The sequence below is a fragment of the Hevea brasiliensis genome, chromosome 17 (genome assembly GCF_030052815.1).
Source record: "Hevea brasiliensis isolate MT/VB/25A 57/8 chromosome 17, ASM3005281v1, whole genome shotgun sequence".
NCBI classification, from domain to species: domain Eukaryota; kingdom Viridiplantae; phylum Streptophyta; class Magnoliopsida; order Malpighiales; family Euphorbiaceae; genus Hevea; species Hevea brasiliensis.
In genome coordinates this window covers 50,984,589-50,999,583 of record NC_079509.1, presented here as the reverse complement: position 1 = coordinate 50,999,583, position 14,995 = coordinate 50,984,589, and the positions used below count along the sequence as shown (strand labels likewise).

General features: G+C 29.2%; 1 protein-coding gene across 1 annotated transcript; it reads left to right on the top strand.

Annotated features, from left to right (window-relative positions):
• Positions 1-5,851: 5,851 nt before the first annotated feature.
• On the top strand, positions 5,852-10,160 carry LOC110654287 (protein SMAX1-LIKE 4). Its single transcript, XM_021810221.2, has 3 exons — positions 5,852-7,435; positions 8,205-8,418; positions 8,505-10,160. The coding sequence occupies exons 1-3, from the start codon at positions 6,162-6,164 to the stop codon at positions 10,059-10,061; spliced, it is 3,045 nt and encodes a 1,014-aa protein (XP_021665913.2). The 5' UTR covers positions 5,852-6,161; the 3' UTR covers positions 10,062-10,160.
• The last annotated feature ends 4,835 nt before the right edge of the window (positions 10,161-14,995 follow it).

Here is a 14,995-nt window from a genome sequence, read left to right as displayed (position 1 = left end):
TTTTTTAAAAAAATTATTTTCTATTTTCTCCTTAATATTACTTACGAAAAGCGTTTCATTGGTAATTATCGACAAAAAAAATTCGTAACTAAAATTTTTTTAAGCTTTTTAAATTTTTTCTTCTCTATTTTAATAAAATAAATCACAAGTTAATTACAAAATTAATTACTAATAATAATCGATTTCAATCGATTGCAATAATAAGTTACAATAATGATTGTTTTTTATAGGGACCCTGAGCTCAACACCCTTAGGCTTATGGGAAAGGATAAGTAGTTTGGGCTCAGCTCATTATTAATTTTTTATTATTAAAAATATTTTAATATATATTTTTATAGCCATTTTTAGATTAAAGATATGTTTTTAAATTTTACATTTTTTTATTGATATTTAACGGCCTGGCCAAGTCTGGATGGATCCTTTAAAGTCTAGCCCGAACCTAATTTAGCTCAAATTCAGCCCGGTCTCAATGATCAGGTATACTCGAAATGGCCTGAGAGTCATGGGTACTTGACCTGCCCTAAAAATACTATGATGGTAAAATGAAAAATTACTATTTAGATCATATATTTTAATAAAATTAATTATTTAATTTTTTTTATTTTAAAAAATATACTACATAATTCCTCTCTCTACTTTTTAATCCGTAATTTTTCAATCCCTCCCATTATTTTAAAGCAAAATATTTTTTTTTAATTCAATTATTCAATTCCTGTGATTTAAGCAAAACAACTATTTAGTTCCATAAATTTAAATTCATTAACTATTTAGTCTCTATTTATAACTATTCTCTCTCCTTTAATTAATTTGACTAATAAAAAAATTAATGAAAGAGACTAAATAATTCACCAATAAAAAATAAAAGACCAAATAATATATTTTTTAAAATAAAATAATAAAATAATTTATGTTATTAAAATATAAAAATTAAATAGTAATTTCTCCTTATTTCAAAATAGAAGTTGAGCTGTTTGATTTTGCATTATATTGTGGGCCTCGATGTTCCTTTTAACGTAGTTTGAGAATCATCCTTTTCTAGCTTTGTTGAAAATTTGTATGGAAATTAGCAAACCAAATCATTGAACTCCAAAAGAATTGAAGACACATTCATTTCACAAAAGAAATTGACCATTGTCAATTAATCCATAAAGTGATACTTTTCTTCAGATCAGAGAAACCCTATTCACTTTGATTCCTATACATTATGCAGTAATGATTTGGGCACCCCAATCTCATAATTTCTATGCCATTTGAGCAGCTCATTAATGAAGCTTATCATTGTCCAAAACCAGAAAGGAGTGCTCATTACTTCAAACTAGTAATACAATTACTCATTGGCTTATTTTTCCATCTCTCTTTACACTAATTAAAACAATATATTTTTAGAAAAATTTCACTCATGTAGCCTATAAATGAGAAATTTTTAGATAAATTCAGCATATTACAGTATTTATAAATTCAGCCAATTAAATTATTTTTTTATCAGACCAATTAAATCATTTTATGATAATATAATTATGAATAAACATGTCATGTAATTTGCAAATATGAATATCTGCTATTCAAATAAATAATAAATATTTATATTCATCGTATTGCATATATTAAGAAAAGCTCATAGGCTTACTTTTGAATAAATAATTTATGATAAAAGAATTTAATTAAATTCTCACACAATTATTCTTGATTTCTGTTTTATTTTAAATGATTTTTTTTTTAAATTAAAAAAAATTAAAAATTTTCATTTTAAATAAAAAAAATAATGCAAAAAAATCAATTGAATTGAATTCTTATAAAATTTTAGTTTTCAATCAAAATGTTAAGTGTACTATATTCTAGGGGAGAGCAGTTTTCGGTTTTAACCGAAAAATTGGACCGAACCGAGTCAATTCTGTTCAATCGGTTCGGTTTTAAAACTCAATCAGTTTGGTTCGGTTTATAATTTTGATTAATCGGTTCGATTCGATTATTTTCATAAAAAATAAAAAAACTGAACCGAACCGAAATTATTAATATATATATATCAAGGAAATCAAAGAAAACCGAACCGAACCATAAGATTTAGGTTTGATCAGTTTAAAACCGAACTGAACCCAATTGAAAATCAAATGTTTAATTTATAAATTTTGGTTTAATCGGTTTAAAACCGAACCAAACCTATATTTATCGATTTGATTCAGTTCGGTTTTCTCTTATTAATCGTTTTTGTTCAGTTTTTAAAATTTTTAATTTTTAATTTTTGGTTTTATCGATTTAATTCAGAACCGAACCTACCGTTTGCACACCCCTACTATATTCCCATGTGTAAAGCTTTTTAGTCATGAAAAGATGTAAACGACCACTCACTAAAAGCGTTTTTGTAAGATAGCATATTCAACTTTGCATGGAAATATGTATTAACTAACTATTAACCTAGACGATATCTATGACTTTGACTCACAAGACCCTGTTTGGAAGCTTTGTAATTTACTGCTTTTTTGACCCCCAAAAGGTTTATGTGCAGACATAATAATCAAAGTGTTACAGTATATAATGAAGCATTAATCATAATGTTAAATTTTAAAGGCAGCATGTGTTACACGTACAAATATAAATTAGGACATACCAAACAGATTAATTAGATGATGTGATTTTCTTTAGGACAAATGAAAATATTTTTCTTTTTTCTTTTCAATTTTTGAATGTTTTTCAATTACATTAGGCCGTTAGGTGGTGGTCCTTAGCAAAATTTCTTTTAGGTCCTTTTAATGCAATAACAGCTTGGGAAAGTAACTCTTGAATCCATCTTTTATGTCCTTGAATATGTTATCCTCGGAAGCCATGCAAAATCATGGACCTAATATATAAATATATGAGTATCTTAAATTCACTATAAAACAAATTCAGACAAAAATTTCCCAATAAACGAAAGCCTTTTCTTATAAGTTTTAGTTTATTAAGCTATTCATTCATTTCTCTTTATCATTTGGTTTTTCTAGTTGATTTTGATTAGAGTTTGAATTTAAATTTCATAGCATTTCGGATTCAATTCTAATATTTTAATGTCAAATCAATTATTTAAACTTTTTAATTCTAGTTAAAATTGAAAATTTACCAATTAATATTACACTCGAATCATGTGTTTATAAATGCAAAATAGAACTCTATTGGGTTTTGGTTCACGAAGTCCTCATATGAAATCATATTCTCTTTGAATTGAAACATTTTGACTAAAATATTTCAAAATTAAAATTTTTAAGTAGATGTTTGGTTCACTTTTTGAGTGCAGCTAATAGTTACTAAACATCCAAACATGTGAATAAGGTGATAAGTAATTGATATGATACGCATCAGTCGTAATTTATATCAACTTTATTTTTAAAGTTATTTCTCATCAACTAATAATTAATTTTATTTTATTTTCCATTTAAACTATAGAATCCTTTTTCGTGTAACTCAAAAATGAATATTATTAATGCTGTGTACTTCTATTCTTTTTCATTTATAATTTTTACCCCTTAATTAACATATTGTAACTTTATTAAAATATTTTCTATTAATAATATAAAATACTTATTTATTATTAAAAAAATACATTTTTTACATTTAAAAACTTAAAATTATAAGATTTTTTTTATCAACAATAATAATTATTTTATTATTTTATAACTACATTTTTAAAGTTTTTTAATTTTTTTTATTTTAATAATAAATAAATAATATGATATAATAAATATAATTATATATTTATTTTAATAATATTAAATTAATAATTAATTATTTATTTTAATAATAAAATAAATAATATATAATTTTATATTTATTTCAATAATAAATAAATTATATAATATATATCTTTATTAATCATTTTACATAACAGTTAAATATAGTTTTATTAAATATTTAACATAAATTAACTATCAACAGCTACTGGTTAACAATAACAACTATCAACAAATAGTTATCAATTGCATTTAATAATTAAACTAAATATGCCCTAAATAATTAATTTAAAATTAAAAGGTTTGGATGGAATTATAAATTAGGGCAAACTTTTGGCAATTTTAATCCTAAATGACCATACTAAATGATACCAACTTAAAAACCTTTATCACGATAATATTTAGAAGAAGAAAAGAGTTGGGAAAAGATAAAAAAAATATACTTCGAAAAGATTTATAATTACAAGCATGTAAAATCACGTATTAACTTATGAGAAATTTTTATCTATATTCAATTTACTATGAATTCAAAATATAAATATTCATATATTTAATAGATGAATTATATATATATTTTATATTTTAGATCTATGATAAATCAGATCTAAATAAGAAAAATCCTGACTTACAACAAGAGCAGAATGTGAACTAAGATATTTAAATTTTACTTCATTTGGTAAAGAAAAATTAAACCTTTTAAAGTTGGATGTTGGAAATGAGATGGGATTAAGACAAAAAGCCATTGCAGAATGCAGGAGAGAGAGAGAGAGAAATGGGTGAAAAAGAGCCAATAATGCTGTGGAGGATAGCAGACAGAAGGTTGCTTTTTGGGTACTTGGAGAATAAAATGCTGTCTCTCTACGAGGATTGGCGTGAAGAGGAATAGAGGAAGAGAGAGAGACCCTTTTCTTTTCTTTTCTTTTCGTTTCGTTTCTTTTTCCAATATTAGAAAGAAAGAACAAACAAAACCATATGTTGTATATATAATTTACATACAAACAACAAATAATTGCAAGTATGAGAAAGGGAAAAGAGAAGTAAAAAAGAAAAGAAAAGATTAAAACAGAAAGAAAGTAAAGTAAAAAATAAATAAATAGAAAAAAGAGAAATTCCTCTTTGCTTTTTATCTCTCATCTACACAACACAGTCTGTCTTCTTTCCACCTTGTTTTTTCTCTTCATTGCTTTTCTTGAATATTTCTGCTAGCTTTGTCTGTCCATTCAAAGAGGGTGACGTGGAAAAAGGAGGGAAGCTCTCTCAGTCTCATGTAAATTTTGAATTTGCGGGTCCAAGAAACTATTCTTTCATAAAAATACACACAGAAGAAAGAAAGAAATGGCTAAATTTTACTAAATATTAGTATTAGTGTCTATGTAATTATTTAACATTGAGTTTGAAATGTCAAAATTATTTTTTTAATAAAAATATTATTTTAAATATTATTAAAAAATTATTTTAATATTTTTATAATTAAAATTTATAAATTTAATTTTAAATTATTTTTTAATTAATATATTAAAAAAATAATTTTCTTAATAGGAATTTTAATGATAATGCTAAACAGGATATATATATATGTTGAATCTTGATGTAAGAATTTAAGGAATAGAATCTTGACAGACTAAAAAATATAATAAAATTTATTAAATGGCGGTTTGTTAATTATTATTCATCTCATTATATTAAAATTTAAAGTTTTTTTAAACAATGGTGGATTAAAAATCTTCTTTTGCAGCTTTTGATGGTCATGGGACAAAATTTATCTGATAATGAGTGGATCATGCCATTCTTTTTTGTTTGTTTTATTAGTATTATTTTTTTTACCATATCTTGCAAGTCCCAACAAAAAGAAAATGATTATTAACCCTTTTTCTTTACCCTAATTATCACTAAAACAAAAATCAAGTGACATATTAGAGTACGCTTTCTGGTAACATTAAGAGAGATAAAAAGCTAGTGCAGAGAAGTCTAACTGTAAACTCATGGAGAGAGAGAGAGAAAAGTAACCAAGTTATTATTTTTTTTTTTTTAAAAGAAAGGCCAATTCTTACTATAATCTTCTATGTAAAAAACAAAATTAAAAAAAAATAAAAAGAAAAGAAAATATGTCACTCACAACAAGTATAAAGAAGCTATTCTGGTCTAGTCTAGTTCTTCTAAAACTCTACTAACATCTCTCAGAGCTTTCCTTCTGAAAATCTCACAGCATATTTGATATTTTTTTTCCATTTGAGCTCATCATCAGGTGCGGAGGTTTCTGTTTCCTCTATATCACAAGAGAGGAAGTTAACCAGCTTTTTCTACCAAAGCTTGATCAGTCTCTTGACTTTTCAAAGACAACAGAGAGGTGTGGGTGTGGTGTTAGGGGGAGAGAAGATAAGAGAGAAGAAGTTAATTTGGTCCTGCAAGTAGTGCTGCTCAAACAAAGGGGGTGGTGTGGGGGTGGGTTTTGGCTAAGTAATGCGCTCAGGAGCTTGTACGGTGCAGCAGACCCTCACCACAGAGGCTGCTTCAGTCTTGAAGCATTCTCTTAGCTTGGCGAGGAGGAGAGGCCATGCTCAGGTCACTCCTCTTCATGTGGCTGCTACCTTGCTAAGCTCAAGAGCAAGTCTTTTGAGAAGGGCTTGTCTCAAATCTCAGCCTCACCAACCTTCTCATCCTCTTCAATGCAGAGCTCTTGAGCTTTGCTTTAATGTCGCACTCAATAGACTCCCAACAACTCCTGGACCTTTACTTCATGGCCAGCCCTCTCTTTCCAATGCTCTAATTGCTGCATTAAAACGAGCACAAGCTCACCAGAGAAGAGGCTGCATCGAGCAACAGCAACAACAACCTCTCTTGACCATCAAGGTAGAGTTAGAACAGCTTATAATTTCTATTCTAGATGATCCTAGTGTTAGTAGGGTTATGAGAGAAGCTGGGTTCTCTAGTACTGCTGTGAAGAGCAATATAGAGGACTCTTCAGCTTCTTCTGTGTTTCAGTGTTACAGCACAACAGGTGGTGGTGTTTTCTCTTCACCTTGTTCACCCACTCCTCGTGAAACTCAGAGAGAGATCATCAAACCTACTACTTTCTGGCAAACCCATTTCTTATCTTACTCTTCTGAGAAAAATCCTTTTCTCTTTTCTCCACAAAAGAAGCTCTCAAGCAACTATTTCACAGATTCAATTTCTGTGAAGGAAGATATTAAGTTGGTATTGGAGGCTTTTTTGAGAAAGAAGAGAAAGAATACTGTGATAGTAGGTGACTGTGTGTCGATAACAGAAGGACTTGTTGGAGAGCTGATGGGAATGGTAGAGAGAGGAGAGGTTCCAGTGGAATTGAAACATACCCAGTTTGTTAAATTTCAATTTGCACCAGTTTCTTTGAGGTTCATGAAGAAAGAAGATGTGGAAATGAATATCTCTCAACTGAAAAGGAAAGTGGATTTTGCTGGAGAAGGTGGGGCCATTATCTATACAGGAGACCTGAAGTGGACAATTGAAGAAAGTGTAATGAATGGAGAGGACTCAGCTGCAGCAGGTTATAGTCCAGTTGATCATCTCGTGGCAGAAATAGGAAGATTAATCTCAGAATATAGCAGCTCAAACACTAAGGTGTGGTTAATGGCTACTGCAAGTTATCAGACATACATGAGGTGCCAGATGAGGCAACCTCCTCTGGAGATTCAATGGGCACTTCAAGCTGTTTCAGTTCCCTCAGGTGGACTTGGTTTGAGCCTCCATGGTACCAGGTAAATCAAGAACTCTTGCTCTTATTTATTTATTTTTGTGTAAAGATATTTACAGACACATGGCAAGGATATGTTCAGTATTCTCCATGGATGGTCATCCATTGAAGTTTGAAGCTTTTATTTTTGCTTTGTTTTGTGTTATGTCTGTGCCTTTATGGTCTGAATGAAGCCAAAACACCTGTGAAAAAGTGTGGCTTGGTGAGACAGAATGAATCACTCACTGTCCTTATATATATATATATATATATATATATATATATATATATATATATATATATATATATGTGCTTTTGCTTTGTTCTGGTGCCTGTTAACAACTGCATATTGCAGATTTTTTGCTTGCAGAATTTGTAATAAAAGAAGAGTGCAAAGCAAAAGAAATGGAAAGTGAATGTTTTTAGAGTTTTATTTTCTTTTTTTCCCCAAAAAAAAAAAAACTTTTTGATGTTTCTTATTTGATCAACCTTCCTTTTTTTCTTCCTGTCCTGGACTGGCATTTTGATTGTCCTGTTCTAAGCTCAGGATTACATGAGAACTCAAGAAGTTAACATATCTTCATTATGTTGCAGACCCTTTTACTTTAATCACAAAAATTCTTTAATTTATCTCCTTTTTTTTAACTGTAATGATCTATTCAATTTCAAACCAAAAATGACACATTGACACTTGATCCATCACCGAAGATGCTGTGCAGTCTAATTATAATTTTTTTATATATAATATATGAATTCTGCATTTTTACTAACACATTAATTAATTTTGTTTGCAGTATCAATGAATCAAGGTTAAATTTCTCCCAAAACCCATCTCAATTACTAGAAACAAAACCCTTCATTAGCAATGGCAAGGAAGAGCAAGATAAGCTAACTTGCTGTCCAGAATGCACCTCCAGTTGTGAAAAAGAGGCTCAACTCTTCAAATCAGGACAACAGAAAAATTTACCTCCTTGGCTTAATCCACAAGGCACTAGTGCCAATCAAAAGGTAAACACACTTGAGTTGAGAGCCATCTACATATGTATGTTTCCATAACAATTTTAGAATCTTACCTAGAAATTTAAATTTGTCAGGATGAATTGGTTGAGTTGAGAAGAAAATGGAATGGATTCTGCCAGGGCCAACACCACCAAGGAAGGCAAATTCAAAGCCATTTGGGTTCCAATACCTTGTACAACAACAACAAAAATAATCAATGGCTAATTGAGAAGAGCCATTCATATGCTTCATCATGCCCTTGGTGGCCGAGCCAAAACATCTTCCCAGATTCAAATCCAGTCTCCTTCGCAGACTTAGTTTTGAAGCCTAACCAGACCTCCAATCTTGTGCCTAAATTTAGACGTCAACAATCTTGCACTATTGATTTCAACTTTGGCAATGGAACCCAAAAGCAATTACAGTCAGGAGAACCAAACCTGGATTCTTTCAAGAACACTCGGGGTAAGGAAGACAAGATCACACTTGCCCTTGGCAATTCTTTACCCTCTGATGGTGGGGATGGAGACAGAGGGAGGAGTAATTTGTGTAAGTTATTGCAAGAGAATGTGCCCTGGCAATCTGAAATCATTCATTCTATAGTAGAAGCTTTGATCGAAACTAAATCAACTGGAAAAGGGACCTGGATACTGATCCAAGGCAATGACACATTGGGAAAAAGAAGATTGGCCCTTGCAATTGCAGATTCTGTTTTGGGATCTGTTGATTTACTACTGTACATGAACATGAGGAAAAAGGATAATGAGGTAGCTTCATGTTCTGAGACATTAGAAAAAACTTTAAGAAATCAAGAAAAGATTGTTGCTTTGGTGGAAAATGTTGATTTTGCTGATACCCAGTTCATGAAACTCCTTGCTGATGGATTTGAAACTGGAAAGTTTGGAGAATCAGCAAACCAACCAGTATTCATTTTGACAAAAGGTGGTAATTTCATGAGCTATGAAGATGGGAAGATGGATCAAGATTCTGTTATCAGGATGACCCTGGAGGTGAAGGAAACAACAACCCCAAGCATGGATCTCAAGAGAAAAGCTGAGTGGGACATTTCAAGAAAGAACAAGACTCCAAGAACCCGTGAAAACAAAGATGTTGAAAATGGAAACATGAAAAAAGACTTCTCAAGGCAGTCAAGCTTCAACACACTTGATCTCAACATCAAGGCCAATGAGGATGATGAAAGTGAAGAAAAACCTGGGGAATTTAGCCCCACTTCGAGCGATTTGACTCGTGAGACCACCTCTGATCCTGTAACTCCACATTGGTTTCTTGATTCGATTGAGAACCGGTATGTTTTCGATCGAAATCAAGATCAGGACAGGGAGATGACAGAGGTTCTCTCATCCAAGATGAAGAGGTATATCGAGGAAACTTTTGGGGATCAAAATGTAAATGGTTTTAGCATTGAGGAGAGGGTATTAGAAGAGGTATTATATGGATATGGTTCTTTTGTTAACAGTTTGCTTGAAAGATGGCTAAAAGACATCTTTCAAACAACCTTACAAAGAGTTAAAATTGGAGGGAAAGAGGGTGTGGGAATTAGGCTTTGTTTTGAAGGTAGAAATGGGAAAATTTTGGAGGAGGGATTCATGGGTACATGTCTGCCCAACAAAATCCAAGTTTCCTTCATGGACTAACTAAAAGTTCGTCTTCTTTTGTAAAAATCCAGTACCACCACAATCTCCTTTGTGTAACTGCCAATTTTCATGATAGGATGTGCTTTGCTTGCCCTGTTTTAGTGCATCTATCAACTTTATCTCAGTAGCTAGCTAAGTAATAATCATCTCATCTTGATCCCTGCAAGTATTCCAACATTGCCTTTCATAAACACCGCTCAAATATTCAACTCAGCGTGTCGTTGAGCTACTAATACTAATTTAGTGGTCAAGTGCCTAATTCATGGTACAAAAGTCAATATTCAAACTCTAATTAACTTTATTATCTCTGTTGGTATAATTGGGTCAGTTAGGGTTGAAACTCAATGCCTCAAATCCTTGAAAACAACTTGGATGCCTCTGAACTAAAGCTCTTTAAAAATTTTTGATGCACCAATAATAATAATAATAATAATAACCCCAATTTTGCATCACGCATAGGATGTCAAATTTATGTTGTGAATGCAAAGGAGATTGATAATATGACTAAACTTGAACTCTATTATAAGAGGACTTATTCTTGAAGCTTTCATGGTAAATTACATGAAACGGTACTTCAATTTAGGTATATATAATAATAAGGTATTTAAATTTTAATTTGTAATATAAAATCTCTAATATTTAATTTAAGTAACATAAAACCCTTGGGATATTGAGTAGCCATTTTCTTAGTTATTTATATTAACCTGACATTTGTCAAATTAAAAATTATATTTTCTCTCTCTTAGTTTGACACTTATCGAGGAAAAAAAAATAATTCTATTCTTTATCTAGTCATAAATCCTACAATTCAAATTACACATATTGACATTTCAGTAACTAAATTAAAACTTATTTACTCGAAACTATCAATCCATGAAAATATAATTTTTTAATTTAAGAAATATCACATCACCATAAATAATATCGAAACCAACTACTAAAATGTTACTCAAATTAAATATTAAGGGTTTCGTTACAAATTAAAATTTAAACACTTTATTATTATATACCTCTAAATTGAGGTATCGCCTGTATAGTTTATCTGAAAAGCTTTCATAAAAATTCAAATTTTTATATACTTTTTTTAAAAGTAAATGATTAATCATAATTTGATATTCTTAATGCTAAATCTTCTTTCAAGATAAGAAACTAATGGTGCAATAGGTCCATTCATCATGACAAATTAATTAATCATAATGTGTTAATAATGAAGCAAAGCTGAAGGAAAAAAGAGTGGCCATGTTGCCTGAGTAATGATGAGCAATTTGACAAATTGGTCCTATAAATTCACAGTCCATGATTTTAAATGAGAGCAATAAAGCATATCCAAAGATTATAATATACTAGTAAAAAAAGTGGAAGATTTGATAGTAAAGGATTTGGAACTCACCTACATAAACAACAAAGGTTTCTTAAGAACCTTCTCCTAAACAATATTATCCCTACATTGTTGCTGCTGTTAGTTAATATTTTCCATTCATTTGGTCTTTTGACTCTAATTAGTTCTGATTTTAAAATAATAAGAATTTTTATATTATACAAGTTTATTTATGTTAAGAATTGAATGTATTAAATTTATATAAAAAAATGTATTTTTAAAATTATCTTTAAAAAAATAATTTTATAATATGTAAATTAATTCGAGAAAATATTTTAGGATTAAAGCTTAATTACATCTTTGTACTTATTGAGGAAGTTTAATTTAGTACATTTTTAACTTTTTATCTAATTGAGTCTAGAAGTTTCAATTTAAATTTAATTTAGTCCAAAAATTAAGAAATTAAACTTCTTAATTTTTTTGCTTAAATCAAGAAATTTAAATTTAGTCCCAAATTCAAGAAATTAAACTTCTTGATTTCTTGTTTAAGTAAAAAAATTAAGAAATTTAACTCATAAATTTTAAGTTTTGAACTAAATTGAGCTTAAATTAAAACGTTGAACTAAACTGGATAAAAAATTAAAAATGAACTAAATTAAACTTCTTCGATAAATACAAGAGTTAAATTAAATATTTTATTTAATATCTTACATCTATAATTTTTTAAAAAATTAATATATGTAATTATAATTTTATTATATGTAAATTAATTCGAGAAAATATTTTAGGATTAAAGCTTAATTACATCTCTATACTTATTGAGAAAGTTTAATTTAATCCATTTTTAACTTTTTATCCAATTTAGTCTAGAAGTTTCAATTTAAATTTAATTTAGTCCAAAAATAAATAAAATTAAGAAATTAAATTTCTTAATTTTTTTAGCTTAAATAAAGAAATTTAGTCCCAAATTCAAGAAATTAAACTTCTTAATTTCTTGTTTAAATAAAAAAATAAAGAAAAAATTAACTCATAAATTTTAAGTTTTGAACTAAATTGAGCTTAAATTAAAATGTTGAGCTAAATTAGATAAAAAATTAAAAATGAGCTAAATTAAATTTCTCTAATAAATACAGAGGCTAAATTAAATATTTTATTTAATATTTTACATTTATAATTTTTATAAAAAAATTAATATATGTAATTATAATTTTATTTTGTAAAGATTTTATTTTTGTAACTCAAATCCGTAATATCTAAATTAAATTCGCATAACTTTATGTTTTATCATAAACAAGAAAAATTCAAAATTAACGGTAAAATATATTTCAATTTTGTGTCATTGGCTTCCTTCCTCTTCTCCACTACAAGCCAAATAAACTTTTTAACTTCAACTTGATTTCTTTAAAAATTCAGCATAATTATTTTGACCTAAAGGCTCCATGATAACAAAGGGCATCATTGCATCAAACGGCGGAAGTGGGGCCTGTCATCCAATCATAGAACATGCAATTATTCCATTTTTATTCTTTTATTATTATTAATGAAAATTAAGTATTAGTTAATGTTGCACTACTTCAGAAAAGGGAGTTGCTGGTTTAGAGAAAAGCATGAGTCTATTAATTATAGAGGAATGATGCATAGATGTACTGTGCATGCCATTGAAGTTTCAATGATTACTATTCATGTGGCACATTTTATTATTATTTAATGGATCTTATTATGCAAAATTATCTGCCTTAAAAAAATCATAATGATTAAATCATAATGATTCCTCCAATTTTTAGAATTTTACTTTCACGTCTAATTAGTGTATACCAAAGTATTTATTAGGTTACATTTGGAATGGAGAAATTTTAAAGGTCGAATATATAAGTTTATCCACAAATTTTACTAAAAAACTCTCGTAATATTTTGAATTTTTAAAATATTTCATGACACACTTCAACTTTTGTAAGTATCTTATTACATACTTCAGTTTTTATAAAAATGAAATTAATATACCTTTTAGATCCTAATCAGCAAATAGTCACGTTAATGCGATTGCAGTTCACGCGTAATCTTAAGAATATATTAATTCTACTTTATAAAAATTGAGATATGTTATGAAACGTTTTAAGAATTTAATGATGGAACTCATGTGAGTTTTATCAGAATCAATCAGAATGTATCTATTGGATAAATAGCGGTTGCACTGATGAGAAAGTTAAGAGAAAAATACATCAAGCTCCCACAAAAAATCTCTCTATCAATGGTGATGGGAGATCTTCTCCACATACCTGTCTGCATTACCATTTGCCTCAGGAGAGTCAATTATTAGTGGATCATCTACACAATCAACCACTAACACTGCTGCAGCTCATGCATCCGTTAATACTCTATTCTGTACATGGCAAATCGTACTCATTTATAACATTTTTAATATATTATAGATAATAATTATTTTATGAGAAGTGTTACGCAAAATGAATTTGCAAGCATTGATATTCGACATATAATAGGACATATAAATTGTAGCCGGGCCTTTTTATTTTAATTTTTCAAATTTATTCAACTCATTTTACTTCAATCAATTAAAATTTATTAAAGATCTGGGAAGTCCAAAGCGCCTAAGGAGAATTCTTCTTTGATGAGCTTTGTGAAAGAATACACTCATGGGTTTAACACAACATCTAACCCAAAATCTTAAGGCAATGAGTCTATAGATCATTCCCACTTATATGTCTCTCATTCATCTCATTTTTTTTCGATGTGAGAATTCCACACTTGTATATTCCCAACAATCTCTCTTTCAAATATGAATTTCTTCTACATTTGGCTTATTGGGCTTGCTTCCCCTTAAACGGAAGCCTTTTTTCTTAATTCAAGTATTACGGTGTTACCAAGAGCCCCAATTACTCCACTAAACCGACTTGAGCATGCACCTCTAAGAGTCATACCAGAGCCATCATGTGTACTGAGAGTTCCCACTCCATCGGTCTGCTATTCTCCAGAAGAGTGTCTTCCTGCTCCATTGGGCCTACTAGGAGTCTCCTGACTCTTTCCACTTGTGGGAGCATCACGAGAATCATTTACTATCGTTTTCATACTCGTACCTTGCCAAACCAAGGCTCTGATACCATTTGTTAGAGATCTGGGGAGCCCAAAGCGTCTAGGGAGAAACCTTTTATAATGGGCCTTGTGAAAGAACACACTCATTAGCTTGACACCACATCCAATCCAAAACCTTAAGGCAATGAGTCTATGTGTCCTTTCCATTTATATGTCTCTCACTCATCCTATCTTTTTTCGATGTGGAAATTACACACTTGTATATTCCCAACAAAATTAAAATTATTATTATTATTATTTAACCAATTAAATTAATTTTTTTATATTATTTTATTGCAATGGATTAGAATTATTCTTTTTTTTAATCAATTAAATTAGTTTTCTATTTGTATTAAATATTTATAGTGACTAAAATTTATAGGATTATAATTAAGTACTATAAGGTGATTTAATGCAATTATAATTAAAATTATTAAGAAAGGCTATAGAAATAGAAGTAGAATTATTCTACAATTATATATATGTAATCTTAATTGCATTTAAATATATATAATTATATTAAAAGTAT